Source organism: Achroia grisella, unplaced genomic scaffold (genome assembly GCF_030625045.1).
Source record: "Achroia grisella isolate CSIRO2021 unplaced genomic scaffold, CSIRO_AGI_Agris_v1 utg512, whole genome shotgun sequence".
NCBI classification, from domain to species: domain Eukaryota; kingdom Metazoa; phylum Arthropoda; class Insecta; order Lepidoptera; family Pyralidae; genus Achroia; species Achroia grisella.
In genome coordinates this window covers 3,624,978-3,652,402 of record NW_026712906.1, presented here as the reverse complement: position 1 = coordinate 3,652,402, position 27,425 = coordinate 3,624,978, and the positions used below count along the sequence as shown (strand labels likewise).

The 27,425-nt window shown below is 33.1% G+C and overlaps 1 protein-coding gene across 1 annotated transcript in view; it reads right to left on the bottom strand.

Moving 5' to 3' along the window:
* LOC131846815 (kinesin-like protein KIF12) overlaps positions 1 to 17,820 on the bottom strand; it is a 29,955-nt gene extending 12,135 nt beyond the window's left edge. Inside the window, exons 1-5 of the mRNA XM_059196225.1 lie at positions 17,676 to 17,820; positions 16,783 to 16,930; positions 5,993 to 6,085; positions 1,202 to 1,355; positions 442 to 573 (exon numbers count right to left, since the gene is read on the bottom strand). Coding sequence (XP_059052208.1) covers positions 442 to 573; positions 1,202 to 1,355; positions 5,993 to 6,085; positions 16,783 to 16,930; positions 17,676 to 17,820 — 672 coding nt within the window. The remainder of the gene's footprint in view (positions 1 to 441; positions 574 to 1,201; positions 1,356 to 5,992; positions 6,086 to 16,782; positions 16,931 to 17,675) is intronic.
* Between the last annotated feature and the right edge of the window lie 9,605 nt (positions 17,821 to 27,425).

Genomic DNA, 27,425 nt, shown 5'->3' with positions numbered 1-27,425 from the left:
ATGCATATGAATATAAATATGGTACATACACCAAAAAGCCACTTTTTACAATTTATGTCTGTCTGTCTGTTCCGGCTAATCTCTGAAATGGCTGGACCGATTTTAACGGGACTTTTTTTGGCAGGTAGCTGATGTAATAAGGAGTAATTTAGGCTACTTTTATTTTAGAAAAATAAAGTTCAATTCCACGCGGACAAAGTCGCGGGTACAGCTAGTATACAAATAAAATCCTTATTTTATATGTATATTAGTATAAATGTGGGTTTTTATAAGTGGACGAAGGGTAATAAGACATTAGTTAGCTGATTGTGGCGAAATCATCTTCAATCTTCAGTGGCAACTTGAGTCGAAGTCGATCTGTTCGGAGATTGCTATCAAAGAAAGATTACTAATGTTACCACGACATACTGATTTATCTAAATTAGAGTAAATTTCTCTTACCAATCCCGGTGGTCCTGTAAGAGTGTGAGTCTTCCCGCTCCCAGTCTGCCCGTAGCAGAATGCAGTGCATGAGAAGCCCTCTATTGCCATTTCTAGAAGCCTCTTTACTCCAGAAAATTCTAGAACGTCCTCCTGTAAATACAATTAGGTAGTTTAGATTAAGAAATATACAATTCACGTGCTATGATATTCGGTGTCGTATTTGTTAAACTCTAAACGCAGTATATGACAAAGTTTTATTATATACTAGCTACTCGCCCTGGCTTCGCACGGATATACATGTGTTATATATATGAACCTTCCTCTTGAATTACTCTATCTATTAAAATAAACCGCTTCAAAATCCGTCGCGTACTTTAAAAGATTTAAACATTCATAGGGATAGACAGACAGTGACAGCGACTTTGTTTTATACTGTGTAATGACTCGTAGCGTAGTAGCCTACCCCAGCTATGCCTGGGTGCTCATATTATAGTCGATTTCATTGGAATCATGTAGGATCAAATGGTGAAAAAACCTCAAATCGGTGTAGTAAATTCAGAATTTACTCTCCTCATAACAAAATCAGCTGTGTTCCTTATTCATATATTGATCAGAAATATTTTGAGTCCAACGTATATCTATATGTAGCCTATCATTAGTTTAATTTAATTTGTATCTGTATTTCTAACATCGAAGATTCAGTCACAAGTTATAATTTGAGACACTTTTTTTGCAAATTGAACTCACAACCTTTGGATGGACTATCTAACCAAGGTACCTGCGTGGCCGCTGGCTCGAAGACAACGTTGTATGAGAAGACCTTAGGTTTTTGACCAGGCGTGCCGGTGTCGCAGATCACCTGACCCTTGCCAGGAAACTCCAGAATCTCGCGGTCACCACACGAACGCTCCTTTTCGTTCAGCGGACGAATTCTGATAAAAATATTACTTTACTAGCTTTTGCTCGCGACTTCGCTCGCGTTATTATATATAGGTATTTTATATAATTTATCACCTTAGGGGTGGAACTTATCAGAATCCTTTCTTAGGGGATGCGTAGGCCATAGTAGATTTATATAATCCAAAATGTATATGTATATATATATATACATTTTGGGTTGTATGTATTTTTTAACAACACATTATAAAAAAAAATTGTCCAAAAAATAAATAATATATGTTAGGGGTGGACAACCCTTATAACTTAGAGGTCTGAAAAGTAGATTCTCAGACCTACTGAATGTGCATATAAAATTTCATAAAACTCGGTCAAGCAGTTTAGGAGGAGTACACAATGTTAGTTACCAACTAACATTGTGACAAGAGAATTTTATATATAACATAAATTTTATATAGTTAGTTTATTGAGCTATGGTTGAATATGAGCTGATGGTTCATAGGGATCAGTAGGGGACGACAATGACAAACTGCCCTGATCCGATATAATGCGATTAAAACAATATAATGATTATGAAGGAACTATGACCAAATAGTAGGAAGAAATTACCTAAACGAATAAACTGAAGACTTCTATACAACGCACCTCTTTTTATATACACATTTAATATACGAATTTATAATTAAACTACCTCTTCGTACATATAATTTAGATATACAACTTTTGTTTGTGTAAAAGAACACACGCATACAGTAAAATAAACATAAAGTAACGTTTTTTTTATAGTTTATCCTCGTAATGTAATTTATTTTCACGCCTTTAACTCAGAGTCGTGAAAAGGTAACAAACAGTAGTTATTCACAATAATTCTTATTTTCAGTCACTCAAGCAATACAGTATATTGTACAAGTTCAAAAATGTAAGTAATGCCTACCTACCTTTTGCATACCCTCTTTTTCCTTTTTTTTCCCTATCATGACGTTGCAAAGATCACCTTACGACCCGACACGCGCGCGGGACGTTCCTAACACATAATTAAAAAGGAGTGGTGAAACTAAGTGCTTAACCAGTGATACTAATAAATACCCTGGACCCCTGATACATGCTGGAGAACATTTAAGCACTCGGAGCATCGAAAGGTACTACTATGTAATATTATATTATCTGTGGTACTACTGACATATATAACCTCACACGCTTCCACTTTGTTTCCCTAGCAGTACATATTATAAAAGATTTTATATTTAACGCATCTATTTATAATTTAATTATTTATTATGTATGAACCGTTATAACCATGATTTTATATCTAAATAATTACGTAGCTTAATTACAAAATTATTACCTGACCTTTTAATAATTATATCATTCTAATTAAAGTCATATTTCAAAGACAATTTTCTGTAAATTATTAATGAACACAAGTCTGCTTTTAGAAATGTGAATAGTTCATTTTCAAGTACACCCAAATCAATTATGTAAATAAAAATGTATACTAATGGATAAAAATACAATGTAAGTACCAATAAAAATATACTGTTTTATGTTTCATTGCATAGTAAATATTCAACTATGTAGATATTACAGCGAAGAAGTACCTACCTTATCTGATGAAATAAAAATAATTTAAAAACATATACATAGATATGTAATAGGTACATTTATTATTAATTAGTTGTAATAATGACTAATATATGTAATAAAATAATGACTAACGCTTTAGTTCTTTCCAAAATTCTATGATTAATTCCCAGAATTTACAACACCCAGAAAATAGATATTTCTTGTTCTTACTTTAAAATAATTTGTTATTTGACAGAATATAGTTGTTAATGTGACCATTCGTTTTTTACATTCGAAATTTAAATTAATTTCGTAAACTCACAGATACGACTTCTATGAGAACAATATTGCATCATCTTTCATTATGCGAGCTGCTAAGGAGTGCAACTCTCTCCCAGCGTCAATGTTTCCTGCCTCTTAAGAATATTGACTCTTTCACGTCAAAAGTGAATAATAATAATATCCTAGCACAATTCACACAGTGCCATTTAGTCGCAAGCTAAGCAAAGATTATGTTATGGGAAATAAATAACAGATATAAATACATAGATATATTTTTTGTAAATACATACATAATATTACATATAAAACACCCAAACCGATACAAACAATCATACAAATGTTTGTATCGTGCGAGGAATCGAACCCGCGATCCGTCATATAACCAATCCTTATTATTTTTTTATTCGAAACTTAAATTAATTTCGTAGAGTCACTAATAAGACAGAAAACAATATAGCAACATCTTTCCTTAGCGAGCAGCATATGGAATGGACCTCTCTCCCAGCATCAGGGTTTCCTGCGTCTTACAACATTGAGTTTTTCGAGTCAAGAGTGAATAGGCACTATTTGAGCTTGCGTGTAACAGCTTAGACCACATCATTACTTAACATCAAGTGAGATTACGGTCAAACGCGCTCGTAATAAAAAATATATATTGGTACTTCAATTTACATCTTACAAAGTAACCAAAATATAGCAACATAAAGTAATTTGAATATGGCATACGATTCCATATCCAATATTTTCAATTAACATAAAAGTACTCATCTATTAACAATATAATTTTATGGTAGCAAATAACTGTACTCATATGGTTATCCATATTATTTTTATGTTTGTAATCTATATTCTGTGGCTGACATAGATCTAGATTAATATGGGACTTTTATGTGTTTATTTTCTGTAAGCAAATAAACAGTTTAGTATCCAGTGTTATTAAATATTCATTATTTACTTCCTTCTATATTAAAGCTTGTAGAATCATTGTATAATTATTATAAACTATGGTTTCGCTTGCAATCAGCACGCGTAGTAATGGTAAGTGGAAATTTCCAATACTTTCCTTACAGATGCTTCTATAAGCATATTCTAAAGCAAAGCATTGATAATTTGAGCAAAATATTTTGAACAGTTTATTTTTTCAGACTACTCTAATGATGTTGGCCGCAGTTTATTCTGAGGGCACCGCTAGGGGTCCAAACCTCGGCTCAGGCCGTCGTAATTTCGATCCCCGTTTGAATTGGACGGGGGATCGATCGGAGGAGGGAATTCGAACAACTAAACTTCAACTGTTTGACTTTTATTCTGCTGACTGCGTACTTGATAGTAAACAGTAACTGTCGCGTATATACATAAACAGTAGTGATATTACGTTATCATGTGACACTGGTGATACCACCCATGCGTTACAATTCTAGAGGACTAAAATGTCATGCCTGCCCCGATATTTCTTTTAGTAGTTTTGATTGTGCCTTAATACTTAATAGTTAGTTAGAACAAATAATTTTATGAATATAAATATAGTTATATATTACAGTATAAATTATTAGGTACATACGGGTCAACATCACAACTCTTCTTTTTGCTTCGCCGTAGTCGAGTAAAAATGTATTGTTACTTAGCAATAAAGTTCGAAGTTCGTATATTTATTGAAAAACCTACGTTTTCCTATTATCATACAGCTAAATAATGGTGACAACTCATTGACAAAGTCACATTTAAATGATTGTCACCCTTAGTCTTTGGTACAAATTACAAGAGATAAGAGTTATAGAGAATTTATTAATCAAGCTGTGGCAAATATAATTATAAATAATATTTTAAATATTTATTATTCTATATATATATAATTCTTTCTTCTTCTTCTTTCTTTCTTTAAATATTTATTATTTATAGGAGAAATGCAAACTGAATATAAATTGTCTTACATGTTATTAATGTATCTTAAAGTTAACTTTTCTAAATTTTAACATTTTTTTAGGTGTTAATGAAAAAACTATTCGTTTTATATAACTTTAACTGCACCTTCCATTCTTCTCCAATAGCGTATTTTCCGTAATAAGAAGTACATGGTTTTGGTTTCCCATTATTAATGTAATAGATTTTTATTACTATTATAGAGGTATTAAAGTTCGTTTTTGAACAAAGAAATATTACATGAAATTAAGAATTTAAATAAATCGACCAATATTAATTGGGCAACGAAATTGGATCCGCGAGATCTTAAACCTTGGCCCTCAAATATTATGGTGGAAATTAAAATGGTTTATTCAAATGAAAATCAATATTCAAAGAAAAGTTCTGTCAACAACCTCACACTAAAGTAACGAGTTGTTGCCAAACGGTTAACACTTTTATTACTGTATTTATAAAGTTAATTGTTTAATTGCTTGAAATATTTTCTAAAAAGTGTTTTGTACTTTATGTAGTAAGGTAATAGTAAAACTATAGGGGTAATGATTGTTACTAATGGGAACTGTTAACACCTAGCAATTTACCATGTCACATAGACCTCCACGTGGTTCCCCCTAGGAACAATCGTGGTTAATTCCTGGTGATTTCATCATGATGGTCTGACTTGATATCATTCTCATTTTATCAGTTCTAATTGGTTATCCGCAAGTGCAACTGTCAATGTAGGCGGGTGCACCATGCCATTGTCATCTATTAAAAAACCTAGAGACATGAACAAATTCAAGAGGTCAAGTTAGCATTTCACACTGCGGTGAAAATCCGACCAAAAGATCTCTTGTAGGGCAGAACTCTTTTCTTATGTTACAGCGGCTTCTTCTACATATACTTCTACTTTTCAAGAGACTTTACTTACCTGACAACCACGTTGATGTTGTCTTCATCCGAATTGAGAGTGGTACTAGATCCTCGTGTACTTCTGTCTAGGCTTCCTGCTCTGCTGCTTCCACTGTAACAGAAGTAAGCACATCCGAGTCAGGGTTTAAAAAGAAGCTCTTCTTGAAAATTTCAATTAGTTTTGTAGACGCACAAATTGTACACAATGTTTAGTTTGTTTGCCTATTTTCGAAAAAACCAAAGGTGTAATACTGTCAGACCTCACTGTACCATGTGAAACGAATACACCTAAAGACCATGCAATGAAAACAAATAAATATTACAAACCAATCAACGAATTAACTAAAAATGTCTAAATGTTTAATTTATATGCGGTCGAAGTAGGAGCTATACCAGCTAAATATCTCTATAATTTTCTAAAAGATCTTGACCTGTTGAGAATTGCAGTAAGTTCTATGCTAAAACGTGTATCTTAAGCTGCACTAGCGTGTTCATACTAGATTTGGCTGGGGAGGGACGGAAACACAATCGGTGAATCGGTGAACTGACATACGTCGACCCAGGGGGCCCTTAAACATACACCACACAAGCATCAGAAGTCCTGAATACTGTTCGAAGATTTCCTCTTAGCCACATGATAGACACGGCGGTGAATTCATAGAAAGTTAGGAAGATCCTCTATGTATTTCATCTACTTTTTGAGATAAAACATAGCCTATATTTGTTCCGAGGATAGAATCTCTATTCATGTTAAATTTCATTAAGATTACTTCAGTCGTTTAGATATGAATGTAAATATCTTTGCTCTTATAATAGGATGGATTAGTAGCCTATTTACTTATTTCTTATCTGTTAGATAATAAAAAAATACAAAACCATGTGTATTCCATACATGATCCGATATTATAAAAAAAATTGTAAGATAATGGTGCACAAACAGCAGTTAATGGCGTCATTGATTCCATGATAACACATCATGGCATTAAATATTTATAACGCTATTTGTCATTATGAATGTAGCATAGTTTATGCACTTATCTACATCCAAGCCAAGGTGCAATCGATAGTTCAACTTGTTACGTATTGTTGGAGGTGCCGTGGCTATATTGCCTTATCTATACATTGTTTCCTATTTTAATTTCATGTAATAGATGTACTAAATACTTAAGACTCTAATTTTGGTGCCACATATTTAGCTATTTATATTTACTAGTGGTAGCCCTATGGTCAACATTCGACCTAAAACTAACAATAAACGAAAGAGTATGTTTACGTGTGTGTGTGAAATACATGTTAGTTATGTGTATGTTTTATTTATTGATTTAATGAAATTTTTAGGCATGGAAAAAATTTGTTTGAAGTGCCGTGACTCTATAGCCTTACCTATACATTGTTTCCTATTCTAATTTCATGGAATATCTTAATCAAATCATACTCTAAATTTGGTTCCACACATTCAATTATCTGTTTTGCTTAGTAGTCGCCCAGCGATCGAAATTTGACCACAGACTAACAATAAACAAAACAGTATATATGCGTGTGTGTGAAATACATAGTATTGTGTGTAATGTTTTATTTAAGACGTGCCCTGACTCTAGCCTTACCATTGTTAAATATTTTAATTTATATTTATACATTGTTTCATATTTTTATTTCATATAATACGTAAATAAAATCATGCTCTAAATTTGGTCCCACATATTTAATTATCTGTTTTGACTAGTGGTCGCCCAGATGTCGAAATTTGACCACAGACTTTAACAATAAACAAAACGGTATACCTAATAACGGTATGCGTGTGTGTGTGAAATAAATGGTAGTTTGTGTAATGTTTTATTTATTGATTTAATGTATTTTTAGGTATAATAAAAAGAATATTAGCATTCTGCATTCCTTTTTTATAGATATAAAATATAACTGTGCGAAATTTCATACTCTTCCGTCTTCAATTTCCGTAAAAAGGTGTACAAAGTTTTCGTCGTAGTTATAGTCCTAATAAAGTATTTTTCTTAGCAATTTGCATTTTAGGTATAGTTGGAGTATTGGCACCTTTTCATCTTTTATATACTTAGGAAACAGATTTGCTTATTAGTCATTCACGTATTAGGAATTGTGTTAGCAGTGGCCTGTTATTTTTTATAACTATTCTCTTGATGAGAGATCATCATATAGATTCTATATAGAATATAGTACGAGGCGAGAAGAACTGACAAACTTTGTTCTATCTCTTATAAAATGAGATTATACGTAATAAGAATAGTATAGTAAAATTAAGCTATAACTAAACCCTACTGTCCAATCTAAACAAAGAAACGTCCAAGTACGTCGAAAGTAAATACATTTTTGACAAGGTTATTTTTTGTTGAATTTTGTTTAATGGGGTTTTGATTACAATATGCTTTCTATCCACATGACAACTACACAAACAGAAATTAATGAACATCGGCCGTAGTACTACGTTAATATTCCAACACATATAAGGAAGGACAATATTGTATTAATTATAATAATAACACCACGTGTAAGAATATAGTTACTAAAACACTGTAGTTACTTAAAGTAACTAACATGTTTTTTGCAGGTAGTAATAGAAAAGTGTTTTTCTGCAACGGTCTAATAGCTGGACATCGTGGTTCTTAGATAGTCAAACACTAGTTCTACATAAATATTAATTTGTTGGTGGACTGCCCTACTTCACGCTCATCTTATCAATCATCATCCACTCTCAAGTGTTCTATATAGAACACATATAAATAAAAATTAGTGTACAATAAAAAAATACAAATATTTTTAAAGCTAACAACAATTTATTTTTGTACTGCAGAACGATGGATAGATTGCGTGAAAAATTATATGTATTAAAGGAAAGTGAGCTCAGATTTGGTAGAGATCAGTGGAAGATGATATACTACGCCTACCATAAATAATGGGATAAAGGCAAGGCAATGATGATAAGAACGTCGCATTTTTATCCCATTTGACGAATGACTTTATTTATAAAGTCTCTTATTGTACCAAAGATATAATACAAGAATTGTACTAACAGGAGATTTTAATGCACAAAATGCAGTGTACCGCAAGCAAGCAATCTCTTCCAGATAACCTTTAGGTAAAGCAAAAACGATAAAAAAATGGTAGATGGTTCATGAATAGCATATTAGAATATATTTTGTATTAAATACGTTTAGTTAAATATACTTTAATAATAATAATAATAAATGTATTTTTTAACCAAATTGTTTCACATTAGTATTGCATTACTATTTATATTTTTTTTAAGCCGGTTCTGAGACCTCCTTGTAAGTATAATTAAATACTTGTGATAGGACATCACGCTCTTCTACGGTTATTTATTATTATGCTATGAATTTGTTCCTGCAATTGAATACCAATAACAAATTTTAAAGGGATATTTCTTGCATAAAATAATAATGCTGATTGTAGGTTGACCGTGTTGTGGTGTAGACCATTAAAGTTAAAGCCCTGTTTCAAATAGAGCAATGAATATTCAATGGGTTTTCCCGGGTCTTGGGAGATTGACAGGTGACGTCACGTGACGTACAAAACAAGATGGCGGCAAATGTCAAGGACTCCCGCCCTAATGATATAACTTATTATAAAAGGCTCTCCCAACATACAGTATTCGTTTTTTAGGTTTCGAGACAGAAAATAAAACAGAAATAGAAATATTCTTTATTCAAATAAACTTAATATAAAGCACTTTTGAATAGTCATATTTTTTATTCTACCACTCATTCGGAACGCAAATTGATCACAAGAAGAATGAGTAAGAGAATTAAGAAGTAAGATGAATAAATACAGATAATGAATAAATCAGGGTAGTTATAAGGGTTACAAAGGACTAAAGAGTGATGGATTGTGTGAAATATTATATAACAAGTAAGGGTGTATATAATAATATGATTGTGAATTAAAATGAATTAAAAAACATATTATTCCGACCCCAAATGATATACCAATTTTTTATATTAATAACAATTTTTATAGTGTTGAAAAATCTGTTCAGCCGCCGGGGGATTTTTTGTTTGTGGGGATTCTTACTCACTAAAAACCACACAGTGTACCTATAAGTATATCATTGCCTTAGTTGGAGCGTCGAGTTTGCATTCTATAACGATTTAATGAAAACCTCATGAATGATATACTTTGAATAATGGAAAGAAGATCATAGTCTGAGGGATATTTGGTACAAAATTGTCTGTCTGACTTTAAAGTACCTTTGTCTTATTTGTTTTTGCGGCCAGGAATATTGCTGTGTAAGTTGTGTTGCAGTTAAAGGAAGATATAGAGCAGTAAAATTAAGTACGGACGCATGACTCTTTAGTCCTCTAGAATACCAAGGATGAGTGGTATCACGGACAGCATACCGTGAAGTTTCATCCGTGGTGCTAGTTATTTATACATTCAACTATTACCACTTCTTATTAAGTCGGCTATTAGATTGTTTACCTTTCCAATTAGGCACACAACAAAAGTATATATCGTCTTTTGGTGGAAACAGAAAAAAAGGTTGAATAAATTCAGATATTAGATCAAGGTTCGTCTATCAATAAATATCATTAGAAACATCAATGAACGTATGTATAGTGGTGTGATTATTTAGTAATTGCTACATCAATGTGGATGACGGTGGGGAAAATTAGAATGGTGCCAGTGAACTTCAATACATTTTACTCCTGTAAAAGGTAAAGAAATCTAGTAACGTTGAACAAAATCCAATTCTAAAGCTATAGCAGGTAAGTAGGTATTACAGTGTTAATATTTAAAAGTAACTACGTAGTTATAAAAACGCTAAACATCTACTAGACAACATATTTCCCGAGTTTAATTTCGTCAATCAATACGTCTTGGCTAAAAACTTCTAAAATGGTTAAGATAATAGCAAACATCTACCATTCCTCGAGTCTAATGTAGTTAATAATTTTTCTTAGCTGGAAACTTCTAAAATAATGAAGAGAGTTGCATTATGAAGCCTAGTGATTGTCAGCTGCGGCGTCGAGGGTGGGTTGAGGAGCAGGACCCTCACAAATATTAAAAATATATAAATATAGACTTTATGCACTATAAATTTCATTTCATGAATTTTCAGTATTTATTTTGAAAAATAATTTTAACTGGTTTTATGTACTGCTCACACTACAAAGATGGGGTTGTACAATATACATCTCTACCTAGTATAAAATTTATCTCTACATACATACATCTCTCTCTTATTTTTTGAACTTACGCAACGGATTTTAATTTAGTTTTCAGCAATAGACAGAGTGATTCAAGAGAAAGGTTTATGTGTATAAGATATGCGTGTTATAGTATAGAACAAGACGAGAAATTATAAGATTTATAATGCATCCTTGCGAAACGGGAACATATTTAGTAGGAGTAAGTAAAAGTCATATTTATTTTTAAAAATATAAGTTAGTGATAGGGCTACGCATGTCTAGAAAAAAATTCTTACACCTTCATCAACGGAAACATGGTATTTATCATGGTAAACATTAAGACCCGAATGTCGATTAAAATCCCATTCATTACTAAATCATGAATAAAATACGAGTTTGTTTTTTAAGTGTAGTAATTAGTATAATTAGTCCAGCTAACATAAGGGTCGTAGTCAGATTGTACATATTGTTAGAGGTAAACAACACGCGAAAACGATATCTTCTCAGTCAATCAGTTCAATCTACAGTTCGTTATGAATATATAATGTTTTTTACCCGCCTGCGTTAACGGTATACGCTGACGGGGCACCAGTAGAGGATGATAAGAATGCATATTAGGTTACCGTGACGACTTCACTAGAAATTAACCAAAATGATATTCAGGAGGGATCATGAGGAAGTTGACCTGGCATAGCACTGTAGTGTTAATCATAAACATAACAATGTACCTGTATGATTAAACATAAAAAATCTTTAATTCTATAGAAATCTTATAAATGCAATTACAGTAATCTCATCCAGCGGGAATAAAAAACAAAATGATTTTTAACTTAAATTTAATTTTATATTAAAATACTACATTTTTAGTACTACTACTAAAACTATAACTAAAATAGTTGAGACACCGTTATATATTTGAAAGAATGTATCTCAGAACTTGTAACGCAAACCATTGTGGCAATAAGAACATAGAGAGTATTTTACAATTTTAATATGATATAAAAATATTCCAATTAAAACTATACAACTATATATTAGTACCGTGATCACACAGACAATATTATTGTATTAGTTTTTAAATATTATATTATATGTATGTTAGTCTATAAGGTATTTATAATATGGGCCTAGTTGCCTGAAATAAATAAATAAATAAAAAATAAAATAAAATAAATATATATTGAAATTAGGATATTGCGGCTTCGTTAATTCTTCGTTGTTCATTCGTTCGTTCGTTCGTTCGTTCGTTCATTCTTGCGTGCAAGTTTTGCTCTTCAACACTTTTCAGTAGGGCTGTGCACTGCATATGTAATATATTTATCGCTTGGTTGAACTCGCCAATTTTAGGAACTATATAGGTTCGAATTTATAAATTATTTATGTGTGGCATGGAGCATTTATCGAGGAAGGCTATTACATATTATATAAGCTATGTACTATCAATTGGACCCGAGCACCAATAAAAAAATATGAAAAAATGGGGAATATTTATTCTTTTTGAGGGCTTCTTTTGTATTATGTGATACTAACTTGGACTATAGAATTAGCTAGTGTAATATTATACTTGTAAGTTTGGATTGAATACTAAGAATTCTACTTAGAACCTACCCTAGTATGTAGCTACTTTAGGATAGGATCACCCACTCTAATAATACTAAGAATTTTAATTCTTAGTAACAGTATAGTACATACTTATGTACCTAATACTAACTGTGGTTTGAATACTAAGAATCCTACTTTAGAACGTACCCTAGTATGTAGCTACTTTAGGGTAGGATCACCCACTCTAATAACACTAAGAATTTTAATTCTTAGTAACACTATAGTACATAGTACTTATGTACCTGATACTAACTGTGGAGTGAATACCAAGAATTCTACTTTACGAATCTGCCCTAGTATGTAGCTACTTTAGGGTAGGATGACACCACCCTAGTAATACTAAGAATCCTAATTCTTAGTAGCAAGTAGTATATTTCTTAACTACTTATGTACCTACAAAGGTCTGTAAGGGCTCTTAATTTTCAGCCCATTCATGCAACAACTTAGCAATTTCCCTGAAATGATTACAAGTACCGATGGCGTGTGCGGTAATAGTGATTCACGACTTCGGCCGAAGTGTTGCGTGAATTGATTCTCCATTGACTCATAGGGTGTGTAATTCCACTTCGCTTCTTTGTAATACTTATGCAAATTGAGTATTTCCCTCCAAGGTCAGTTTTCTCCCCCTGTTGGGCGTTTTGATACAATTTGAGCAAATAATGACAATTTTTTCATAGTTATAATAACATAGCTGTATCCTGCGCGTACGTCTGCTTTTATTTTAAACAAACAACAACCTATGTCTGTTACTATATACCTTTATAGCACATTTTCATGTGTCCGATCCGTTAAGATGTTTAGTAGTGAAAATGTAAAGACAGAGACTCTTTCGCATTTATAATCTATACATATAAATAAAATTGGAGTGTCTGTTTGTAATATTGAAATAACCGTTTTTTACTACATGCATATGAATATAAATACGGCACATATACCAAAAAACCCCTTTTTAAAATTTTTGTCCGTCTGTCTGTCGGTCTGTTTGTTCCGGCTAATCTCTGAAATGGCTGGACCGATTTTGACGGGGCTTTTATTGGCAGGTAGCTGATGTAATAAGGAGTTACTTAGACTACTTTTATTTTAGAAAAATAATGTTAAATTCCACGTAGACGAAGTCGCGGGATCAGCTAGTAATTAATAAAATTGTTGACTGGGAATGAATGCTATAGCATTAAGTCCTTTTGTACCAATTTTAGTGGTCAATAAAGCGGTATAATTGTAGTTGTTTACTATTTTGATTTAGACCTTAAGTACGAGTGTTCAGATCTCGCCAAGACTAAAGACTATGTGAGTCAATTTTGTAGAAATATAAACTCTGGGAACATTGATAACTAAACTAATCTGTGAGGAGGTTGTAGACTCTTTCGCAGCTACGCTGGATCCAAACAAAACAGACCAAATTTGTCTGGGCAGGGAGAGAAACACGAGTCGTAAAGGGGAATATTGACGTCGGCAAAGGGGCCTATCAAACCTACAACCGGGTCACAAGTTCCGAGAACTGCTCGGAGTTTCCTTCTCGGTCACACGATGGACCCGGCACCCGCACTCTAAATAAATGGAATACTAAGAAGTTCATCTCTTGCGTCTATGGCGACAATTGTTTCATTCGGTAGTCGTGTTGCGAAAGACGACAAGATACGTAAGTTCATTAAATTAACTCATCTTCCTATATATATAAATACTAGCTTTTACCCGCGGCTTCGCTCGCGTTAATTTATCCCCTTAAGGGTGGAATTTATCAAAATCCTTTCTTAGGAGATGCCTACGTCATAGTAGCTTTATGCATGCAAAGTCACAGCCCGATCGGTTTAAAATTGACAAAGTTTCATACAAAATTTCATCCCCTATTTTGTCCCCTTGGGGTAGAATTAATCAAAATCCTTTCTTAGCGGATGCCTACGTCATAACATGTACCTGCATGCCAAATTTCAGCCCGATCCGTTCAGTGGTTTGGGCTGTGCGTTGATAGTCACCTTTGTCAGTCACCTTTGAGTTATATATATTTAGAAGATGAAGCGCTGTTCGTCAGTCTCGCTGAAACTCGAGAACGACCGAACCGATTTGGGTAATTTTAGAAATATTCGTGGAAGTCCAGGGAAGGTTTAAACGGTGATAAAATATGAAGAAATTGCAAGTAAAATCAACAATTTTATTGTTGTTTTATTTTCAGAAAATTGCGATACTAAACTTTTAAGCTATTATATATATTTAATTCTGAGGCGGAGTCAGCTAGTATAGTTATAAAACATTAGTTGCAAAAATGAAACATAACGTTTTAAAAATACCATGATTTACATACATTAATACCGTTAATCATACTTTTATATCTATGAAAATGTCACGAAAGCGATATGAAATTATTTTATAATAATGTCATGATAATAACAAATCTTTCCTAAATATGATCGCGTGCAAAGGAATATCGAATCTCACCGGTCAACCTCAGTCAGGGTCAGCAATTATGAGGACTGACATCGCATAATGGACAGCTTTCAGTGGCCGGTAGGTATGGTAAAGCTAATGTAATTTTGTGTGAAACAGCTACCCTATAGCCGGTCAAAGCATTCTCACTCTTGTGCCTTTGCCATACCTACTAGTTTTAAAAAGTTGAAGGAATGAATAAGAACACAACTATATTCTGTTGGCAGGTTTACTCTAAAGATTAATCTCAATATCGATTTCAAAACAATACAGTTTTGTACTGATATTTCAACATTTTACTTTATTTATTCATAAAGACTGGACCGAATAAACCACATAGCGCCCTCTAAATCCAAGTTAAGGGAGCTAGTGTTATGGGTACTAGATAATAGTACTAGATATAAATTCATAGATATTATTTTTGTAAATACATATATATACCTAGAAAACACCCAGACCGATACAAATTATCATACTTATGAATACAAATGTTAACGTTTAATAATTAATTTTAATATTTGTTGTAATTACGTGCGAGGAATCGAACCCGCGATATTTGGTAGTAAGACGGTGTACTAAACCGCTAGCCCATCGAGGTCGTCAAATTAATATGTAATTCAGACAATTAAGGTAATTTACTGATGACCTAGACTTTCATCGGCCGGTATTTATAGGCCTCGCCACTAGACATAGGTCTACCAAAACATGTCCACAACCTAATCGATTGTGTATATTGCATTACAAATTAAGTTGATATAACAGAGGACGAAATAATAAATTAACCCTCAAACAAGCTTTGTACGAGAGTTACAACGGGTATCTCAATGAATGCACATGCACACATGTGATGCCCATAAGCTGCATATATAGTCTAACTTCTAGGATGTAATGGTGTATCCGCCTAAACTAACGGTTTACGTTGGCGTGGCATCAGTGGAGGATGATAAGAGGTACCTACATGAGGTTATGCAATAATGCACCAGGCATTTGTCATGATGGGCTAACTGACCTAAACGGCAATTTAACATGATGGTTTCTAGGAGAAACGGTGAGATCAACCTGAAATGGTACTTTGCTAGCAACGGGGTCGTCAGTCCACATTACTAACAATTCCCTTTCGATTTTATTAGTTAAGATGACAATTACACTTTTAGTCGAATTAGGTGTTATTCGGCGACCAAAGCGCGCCTGAACAAACAGTCAACACTAGGCTTCCTAGCTATATCCGAACTCTATTCAATGCCTGATGATGCTTCGTTCAGAGGCGATACACGTGTCGCTATATGGTTGTAGACTCAATAACGGTCGGAATTTGATCGCCACTAGAGGAGGTTGCAACGGTAGTCAAGTTTCTACACTGAATCTTTGTGGTCTGACACATGCTAATAGTAACGGAATTAAACAAATAATATAAGTCCACTAAGTAGTTATCGCTTTCCATTAGTGAGCTGTTAGCGTGTTTGTTACGTTTTTGTAGGTGATATTTTTAGGGTAACGAGAAAGTCCAACAATTTTCCATCTGGTGGCCCATCTGGTTTGCCATTCATTCATTTATTTAATAAAGAAATCAGTTATTCCTCAATAACCAATTTACTATACTACTCACCTGCCGTTCCTGGATCGAGAGTGCAAGCTGTCGTCATCTCTACCCCATCCTTTGCCAATACTGGGTAGTCCTGATAAACCGGAGGCTTTTATCAGGCCAACTCCAGGTTGCTCCGTGCTTCGGGCTTTTCGGGCCCTTACTTCTTTACCTATACGAACAGATCAAGTAAAATTATTTGTTATAGAGCTAGACTGTAAAATGTCATCTACTTGGGTACCTCAGTTTCATAGTATTTCAGACGCCAAGAATGCTTTATAACCTATGTTTCCATTGAAGGGTACAGTAGTAGTCAAAAAATTTAATGCAAAGCAAACCATGCCTGCAAACTTACAAGTTAGTAACTTATAGTAGAGAAACATGTATCGGTAGTCAGGTGTCCACACTGAATACTTGTGTTTCACACATGATAGTGACAGCAGAATTCAACGAAATAATATAAATCTATTACGTAGTGAAATGGACTTCCGCAAAATAATATCTAATTTGATAATATAATTAAATTCTTTTGTTGTTTGAAATATGCATTACTGCAGAGTGGCATCATTACATAGTATAAAACAAAGTCGCGGTCGCTGTCTGTCCGGCCCTATGTATGCTTAAATCTTTAAATGTACGCAACGGATTTTGAAGCGATTTCTTTTAATAGATAGAGTGATTCTAGAGGAAGGTTTATATGTATAATACATCCGTGTGAACCCGGGGTGAGTATCTAGTTACGTATATGTGAAACTCATAAACTACTGAGTACAAGAGTGAAAATGAGTGATGGGTCACTAGTGTTTGATAGACTAGTACCCGTCTATCGTGTATTTGTCCAATATCTTTATTAGTGTTATGCAACCCAAAAACCCGGTTTAATCCATTTTCATAATGTACTACCTCTGGGTACTCACCAGCTCTGGTAGCAGCAACCAGGGTTTCTGCAGACTTGGATATGCTCCTACTGAGCGCGGTCGGTGGTGCACGCATGGGCGTCGCTTGCCGTTGATACATGTCTTGTGTTCGCGGTTGAAATAACTGCAAGTTCTTCAATGCCATCATATAACTTTAACGGCATTTTCGCTTGTTCTTTTTAAGTATCTTTTGGTCTACTCTTTTTTTCTTCATCTTTCATTCAATTAAATTAAATTTCGAACATCATTTTTTACCATGATTTATTTTTTACACTATTTTTTTTAACTTATTTCTTTAAGCAGCGGTAAGTTAATTCAAAATTCAAAATTCGAATTACTTAATTATATTTTTTTTCTTTTTGTGTCTTTTGGTGAAAATTTATTATTATAATATACCTATTGTATTATATAACCATGGAAAGTCTTATTTGAAAGAGTAATCTCTTCTCAGTTGAAACTATGTCTATTAATGTAATAAGTGCAATAAAGTATATATATATAACTATTTTATATTCCGAACTGACTGTAGATTAGAGTTGATTTGACTTAGAATAAGTTTCAGTTACCAAGTTTACACGAATAAAGATATTTTGAATTAAATAAACACACGCTATGTGTGGTTAAAACAATAAAATACTGAGAAATGAACTATATACTAGTAGTGAAAGTGTTATCGACGGTAATAAAACTTAACAAGCCAAAGTCAATTTATGTTTGTATCACATAGAGATTATGCGGGCGTACACTAATTTACCTATTAATAGCTAAACTAGAAACTGTAAGTAGAGGTGCCCAAAGTATACATAAAAAATCGGTTCTTAAAATAATTGTCAATTTCAATATATTATTAACTCGATTGTCTTTCAACTTTGTCACCTGATAACTTATTTAAATTAGACCAATAAGTAATCAGCCTTTGAAGCAGTGGTATGTTCTTATATTAACAATCTATGTCGCTTTATTTCCATGTGAACGTACATGTGTTATATTTAAAATACAGAACATATAAAATAACACACTTCACTTCGATAAAACAAATATACACTCGGTTTTAAATTAATTCAACAATATTTTTAATTTTAATTGTTGAATTGATTCATAGAGAAAAGGCGGGAAAATCGGAGATTGTTTTTTTTTTCAGTAGGTCAGCGCGGGTGTCTCGGGCGCGCGTGTAGCACAAACTAAATATTAATTGGTTTCAACCGGGGTGGGTTATAGAAAAATATTTCTATTGGACTTTTTGGTTTAATCGTTTATGTTATAGTGGTAAACGTTTATATTAGACCACTATTGCTACATGATTGGCGTTGTATTATATAGAAAAAGCCTATTTTAAATGTTATTAAATTTTAAAAGCCATAGGTCATTCTCCTTACTAATTTTCAAAACAATACATCATTTGAAATTATGTACATTTAACTTATAAATATTACCTATTTCGAATGTGTATAACAAAAAATGAATAAATTTTGTACTTTTAGAGATTTTAGATAAGATACGTAGGTACATCCAGGAAAGGAAGGACAAGAAATATACGGTATCAGATGTAGACTGTAAAAAGTCGTCTACGTCAGCTCCTTCAGTCTCATCTATTTCAACTGCCAAGTTACTTGCTTCTTCTCAATTGGATCTACACATCTACGTCTGAACTGGACGGTAGGGAAAAATTTAAAATTATAGTGTAAAAATTTGACGTTCATAACCGGTTAAAATGTCCTACATGAATCAATGATTTTTTAATTTGAATTTGAATTTGTAATTTGTGTGTCACTTGAAGGGTGGGGAAACTAGAACCATCTTAGTCCTGTTCATGTACTGTATTGTTATTGATGATATTAGAAACGTAGTGATTCCTTGCTCAATTGTATTGAATTGAACTCAGTGGCAAACCTGTTGTAATCTGATAGGAAATGAAATTGATAATCATCATAAACAAACTGTAACGTCCATAGGTAATTGACATTACTTGATGTAATTATATCTAGCAGATAGCCTATTTACATACATCTCAAATCGAAAAAATATTTTTATTGTAATCAAACTTGAATTTATGGTCTTCACCATACCAATAACAAAATTTTATTCACTTGGTTTATTGCAAATATTTATTACTTATTTTTTTTTTATCATCTGTTCTATTTTTGCACAAAACAAATCTGGTTTTTACATATACAGAGTAGTAAAAAACCTCTCAAGGCAGTGTTGGATAATTTCTTAACCATTCTAAAAAATTAAAAATATACAAAAAAAAATTATTAACGGAGGCACGGCCTTCCTCACTGCCAGTAATTACACGAAACTAAATTGAAAGTCCATGGAATGCCATCGATGCTTATAGGGACGTCGAGTTTTTCGATGTTTACGTGTATTTAATATTTATAGGAAAATTGACCGACAGCTAAGGTTTCGTGGAGTGGGGTCAGTGACCGCAATTTGCCTGGTCTCCTCCACCTTACCATTTAACAGGGAATAAAATTAATACTTCATTTATACTACCTGTACCCAGACCTCGCCTTCATGATCTTCTCGATTTTCTTGATTGAGTAACCCATAACGAAATTACATACCTACGTAATAATGAAATTCAAACAATTAAAAATGATTTGTTCATATAGGACACTAGTTGTTAGACGCGATTTCTTACTTTTTATACATTTTATGAGCCTTAGCCCGTCCTAGTGATAATAAATATCATATATACAATCTTCGTGTTAAATTTCATTATACGTCTCCGATCGATTTCCCGTCCAATTCAAACAGTGATCGAAATTACAAACCTGAGCCGAGGTTCGAATCCCTAACGGTGCACAGACTAAAGTCGCATCCGTCAGGCAGGAGTTACCCTTCAGCCGCTCCATAAGTCATTCCCCGGGTTGGAAGTGCCATCTGCACTCGCCCCTATCGTCAAGTGAAGCTGTAAAGGCTAGCAGCGGCCAACAGCATTAGACTAGTCAAAAAAAATCATTTCGTTGATCGTTCGTTTCATTCTTTCATCCGGTCAGTTGTGAAAAAGTAACGGACAGATAGACTCGTAATTATAATATTAGTATAGATTTAAGATGGTACTTTTATATAAGACTAGCTGTACTCGCGACTTCGTCTGCGTGAAATTTAACTTTAGTTTTCTAAAATAAAAGAATTTTTGTAAAATAAATGTAGTTTAAGTTATTCCTTATTACATCAGCTACCTGCCACAAAAAAGTCCCATCAAAATCAGCTCAACCATTTCTGAGATTAGCTGGAACTAACAAATAGACAGACAGACGGACAAAAATTTTAAAAATGTTATTTTGGTGTATGTACTATATTTATATTCATATGCACGTAGTAAAAAACGGTTATTTCAATATTACAAACAGACGCCCAATTTTATTTATATGTATAGATTGAGGAAATATAGGTCATTGTCTGTTCCATAAAGAAAAGATGTGAAAATGTAAATTAAAACAAAATAATTAGTAGATTAATGTTTCATTTTGTTGCTGGCAGCTTGCCTTGCATCTTTTTTATAAATACCCTTCTTTTTATATTCGTTTTGAGATCTATAAGAATAATTGTTTCTCGCTTTTTTTTTAATATTAAAATATTACTCTCGCTCTAGTTACACATATAATAAATCAAACAGTACATCCAATACTAAAACATGATTGAATTAAGGCTACAATAAAATACATTCTATCGGATAATTTCATATACAGCTATTTCTCGCTACGGCATGTGCCCTTGCCCCTATTATTTATTTTCAGTTTTTAGGGTTCCATAAATCGTATTTACGTACATACATACATATATATTCTGGAGGTATATTTCTGATACCCTCCGAGCGGTCTCCCATTCAATTCAAACGGAGATCGAAATTACGACTGCCTGAGCTGAGGTTCGAAACCCTAGCGGTGCCCTCAGAATAAAGTCATATCCGTCAGGCGGGAGTTGGCCTTCAGCCGCTCCATAAGTCCTTCCGCGGGTTTGGAGTGCTATCTGCACTTGCCCCCTATCGTCCGGTGAAGCTGTAAAGGCCAGCTGTGGCTAACAGCATTAGAGTAGTCCGAAAAAAAAGTAACATTTTTATTTGCAACTGCGAGTGATATACAAGCTAAGGGCCCACATTATAAACGTCACCATATCTATACATGTAATTTTTTTGTGCCGTTTATACATTTTTTTATTTTGTATTCCAAAATATATATGTATTTTTTTTCTTCATAACATTCTTATTTGTAACAATTACACGTATTCGTAACAATTTATCTTAGTGGATATGAATAGTCTTAAAAATATGTTTTTTGTAATTTTACCGCAATTACTTATGTTATATTTTATTATATATTAGATACCCGCCTCGGCTTCATACGGATGGATTACAAATCTTTTAATTTCTCGGCTTGTACTATAGTTTGTATCAAAGAAAGAAAAAGAAAGAAAATAGTTTATTTGGTACGAAACAAGAATAAAAAATAATTTTTAAATTTAAATTACATACATTATACTAGAAGACACATATATTATACATATAAACCTCCTTCTGAAATCACTCTATCTATTAAATAACGGCATTAAATTTTTCAATCTATATTGCTTTATTTTTTCCTCGTATCTTGTTTTAATATCGTTGCAATGAAGCATTACAAAAAAAAATGGACCAGAAAATATTTCACGGAACCCTTTCATGTATATAGTTCATTGCCATCGCGAGTTCAGTGTCCATCTGTATGATAAATGACTTAGGCATTGTGTGTGCAAATTGCTTCCAATTCGGTATTGATATATACATCCCCGTGATAGTGTTTCTTTACACTACATTACACCTTTGTAGTGTAAAAAACACTGTTCTGATGAATGTACTCCAGACTAAACCGGATTCTCTAATGTGGAGTGTAACCTTAATCCATTTCATCATCTAGAGAGATGTGCTTAATCCATTTCATGATCTGGAGGGATCTGCTTAATCCATTTCGTCATCTGGAGGGATGTGTTTAATCCATTTCATCATCTAGAGAGATGTGTTTAATCCATTTTATCATCTAGAGGGATGTGCTTAATCCATTTCATTATCTCGAGGGATGTGTTTAAATGATTTCATCATATAGAGAGATGTGATTAATCCATTTATTAATCTAGAGAGATATGTATGATTAATCCATTTCACCAACTAGCGATCTTCGCAACATGTTGCTAATATTGGTTTCTTTTGAATGAAGTGGATGAAACTGCGATGTGCCACGCACGCTAAACACAATTTATTATTGTACTGAAAGACTTTATAGTGATGTCTAATTAATATCCAAACTGTTCTATAATATTTATTAACGTTTTAATCATTCAGAATCTTGAAAACTGTACATAGTGTTATAAAGGTTTCTATAGTTTGACATCTTATGTCTGCTTGAGTGGTATTAAGTATTTTAAAATATTTTTGTGAGTATACTGTTTTAAACTTGACGCGGTCATTATTTATACGTATAATTAGTAAAAATCACGGGATCTTACCACGTTTTATATTTATTTGCTGAGTATTTTAATAGACCTACACATTTTATTCACCGTTCTATCTATTTTTTAAAGGCTGATAATGGAATAGCGCAGCCGCTTGCGCTAAATGTATGTAATGGTCAGGCAGCCCATCATGACAAATTCGCTATGAACTTATCATGATGGTTTCCAGGGGGAACCATGTGGAGGTCAACCTGACTTGGTACATGCTATTAATGGGGTTATTAGTCCATATTAGTAACAATTGCCTCGATTTCGATTCCTCGCAGGGTATAAACATTTGTATTCATGAGTATGATTGTTTATATAGGTCTGGATGTTATAATAAAAAGAAAAGGTAACTATATTTATCATTTATCCGGTATAAACAAACACAAGCTCTGCTTAGCTTGGGACTAAATGGCACGTGTGAATTCTCTGATATAATTATTGTTATTAGAATTACAAATACATTCTACAGTTAAACCCAAGTTGGGACGGCTAGTTTAAAAATCACATACCGAATTCCCTGTGTCGGTATATAAAATGTATGTCACTCCACGCTCCTATTAAAATATCGATCGATTGTCAATCAGTAGTCGCTGGTGTGTACGTCGGACAATGGACTTGGTCGATTCGACGCCGATTTGTCAAAACATATTACAGGTCACACGGGGTTACGTAAGGGTGAACTTAAAGTTTAAGGCTGAATAACTCGTTCTACTTTATTCATACTTGTATAACAATCTCATCGTATATATTTCTATATTATTTGTATTATGTTATTGCATATTTATTTTATAAGTTATTTATTTATATATTATGTAGAATGTATATGTTTATTTTATATATTAATATGATTAATGCTTCTACTCCATCATGCGCCATCCACCACCTTCTGTCTTTTCTCCTCTACCCCAAAGGTTGTCTGGAAGAGATCGCATAAGCGATAAGACCGCCATTTGTACCCATATACTAAATATTGTTTTCTTTTGTATATTTGTTTTTTTGTTATTATGGTGCAATGAAGAATAATAAATAAAAAAAAAATAATAACTAGAGACCCGTCCTGGATTCGCACGGATGTGTTACATATATTTGAATTTCTCGCCAAGTTCTATATTATAACACGCATGTATTATACATATATATATTCCTCTCGAAGAACTCTATCTATTGCTGAAAACTGTATTAAAATCAGTTGCGTAGTTTAAAATATGTAAGCCAACAGACAGCGGCCGAGACTTTGTTTTATATGTAACTAACTACTCGTTCCGACTTCGCACGGTTATATATATAAATCTCCCTTTAGAGTCACCCTATCAATTATAAAAAGCGCCTCAAAATCCGTTGCGTAATTTTAAAGATTTGAGCATACATATGTAATGAAGATAACAATAATTTCTCCGGATAATCACACGCCACTTTTTTTTTTTTTTATTGGGTTGTTTGGGCTATTGTCAGATGTGTAGCACCTGTAGCACTGCGACCTACATAGATCTATTGTGCTCGCCCTTTTCAGAGTTCGCTACCTAGACCCGTCAGGGACAAGAATTGAAGGATATTCTTAGGAGCGATCGTTTTTATCTCCTCGGGAAAGAGTGTAAACTTTCCAAAGGAGATATTTCGTTTATGCATGAGTGGGCTACAACCACATAGGATGTGAAGCGGCGTTTCCTCTTCAGTTTGGCAGAATCTGCAGATACTCACACGCCACTTAGTCCCAAGCTAAGAAGAGCTGTTATGTCTGTCTGTATCTTTATCACCTACGAGTATAAAACAATGCATATTCTCAGACCTACTAAATGTACCCTCAAAAAATTGGAGTTGCAGAGGTGTCCAATAACAAACACACTATGTGTTTGTTTGCAGAGACTCATATTGATGGTTTTATGTGCATTTAAAAAAATATATTAATTTCGCAAGTCCTTATATTTTAGACCCTTTGCAAATTATCATTACAATCTAGGTAAGATTCGATATTGGTTAGATGGTGTTATGTCTTATAAAACTAAAGATATAAATTGAAACAATATAAATTACATAATTTATATTGTTTCAATTTAAACTAATATATAAAATTCTCGGGTCACGAAACTCTTCCTTGCAATACTGCCACCTGACTACTGAGGTTTTTATGGTCATCTTTATTATATATATAATATTAATTTTATATTAAATATAATAGCGCTAACTAGATAGGCATAAATAATTTATATTTACTTTTTTATACCCTCAGGGACATCTATTAACTATATCAATCAGTACGAAGAATAAGTAGAAATAATAACTGTATGTAATATTTAAGGTCAGAACTATTATTCTCTATGGTTACTACTATAATAAGTGGAGGATCAATGTCAGAACAATAATATCTGTGGGTCGACCCTGAGGCTGTATAGTCGGCCCTTAAATTAGTAAATAAAACCAGTTTGACATAGATATTGTTTCATTTTTAATTTAAGAGTTGCGCACTCGTCTGTATAGCTCTTGCCATTTCTCACGGTTTTCGATCATGCTCTTGAAATGTTGAGACAAAACTACTCCAATTTTGTTCTTAATCTGCTTGATATAACTTGGTCTTCCCTTTACCCTCTTTTCTCCTTATTGTTCTTTCAATAATAATATTCATAAAATCATCGCGTCAATACGTAAGTTACCTTACTTAATATCGAAATAAGTACCTGGCTTCTTAAAGAAGTCATTTTCTCGGTGGGACATTTTGACTATTCGATAGGTATATATATATTTTTAACAGAAAAACTAACTCATAATAATTGCTATAGTTAAAAAGATTGTCAAAGAAGAATAGGCCTAAAATTAATATATACGTAGAAAAAGACGTCTTAACAATTATTTGCTCAGTGATAAACACTTTAACCAAAAAGAAAAGAAAATTATCTGACCTGTTTATAAGGATGACCTTTAATCCTAATCTATAAAACTTGTAAATCCTAAAAAAAATGGGGATTTATGATTTGATATAAAAATATTTTGTTCCAAGTGAATAGAGGCGTTAACGTAGAATTAAAAAAATAGAAATATTTATTGTCTATGCAAATATTTTTGCCGCCAAAATAAATGTCATTCCGTATTTTTTTTTATTTATTAGGCATAGGCGAAGAGCGCACAGAGTACGACGGCCGTCACGGTGTTCACACGACCCGTCGCCATCAGCCGTGGGGCGGGCACCATCCGCTTACACTACAAATTATATACCTACATATAGTCAGTATTGTCACTATAATAATGGTTTTGATTTATAGATGGACATGATTTCAAGACAGGTAGGTACATTACTTACTACATTTTGTCATAGGACCATAAATAATTCATTTTAAATTTATTTAATGTTCCTATAATCATAGTTGTCTGATGGATGACATGTCTATACACGGTGTAGCGGTAGATAAAGAAAATAATTTGAAACCCATTGTAGAGTAAAATTAATATAATTTTGTGAAGTCTGTATTACAGGTTAAAAAATATACTTATTCATATTATGATTACTGTCTCTGTGATATTGGAACGGTATAATATGTAATAGTAAGTAAGTGGTGACTGTAGTATATATGATAGACAAGAGCGAGAAAGATGTTTGCGTTATGACAATTATTTCTTTCTTCTTTGTCTATTTTTAGATCTTTATCTAGACTTATTGCTAATTCATTAGAATATTTTATCGTATGTGCTGATATAGCGTGATATAGCATCAATTGCTTCTGTACCGTATTAATCTGTAAATGTAATGTGTATTTCTGTATGTCCGTTAGTTTTTCACGACTAAGATGACAGGATCGACCTTAATCTTCGGATAGTGCAAAACAAAATGGCCGCCGCTGTCTGTTCGCTTATATCTTTTAAATTATGCAACGAATTTTTATGCAGTTTTTAACATAAGACGGAATGATTTAAGATGAATGTTTGTATATATATAGATATATATATATATAATCCACCCTATGCTGCTGCTACCAGTGATATTTAAAAAAGCAGATTAACTCACGAGAAGTTAACTAATGATTATTAAGTTTCTTTATCTCATTCAATAGTAGATCTATTGAATGAGATAAAGAAACAAAAATGTTGTAAAGCATAACAGAACGTGTGTGCTTACGCACCTTCCTAATATTTAATTGATAGTTGAACCGCGTGCCACGGTTCGCTGGCTATCAAAGCACATAATGACGTGTTGGACACGCTCCCTCGCGCAACTGTTTTCGGCCACGGGCCGCGGCTTCTGTTTACTTGTCATACGGTACGATACGATACGTGAGAGAT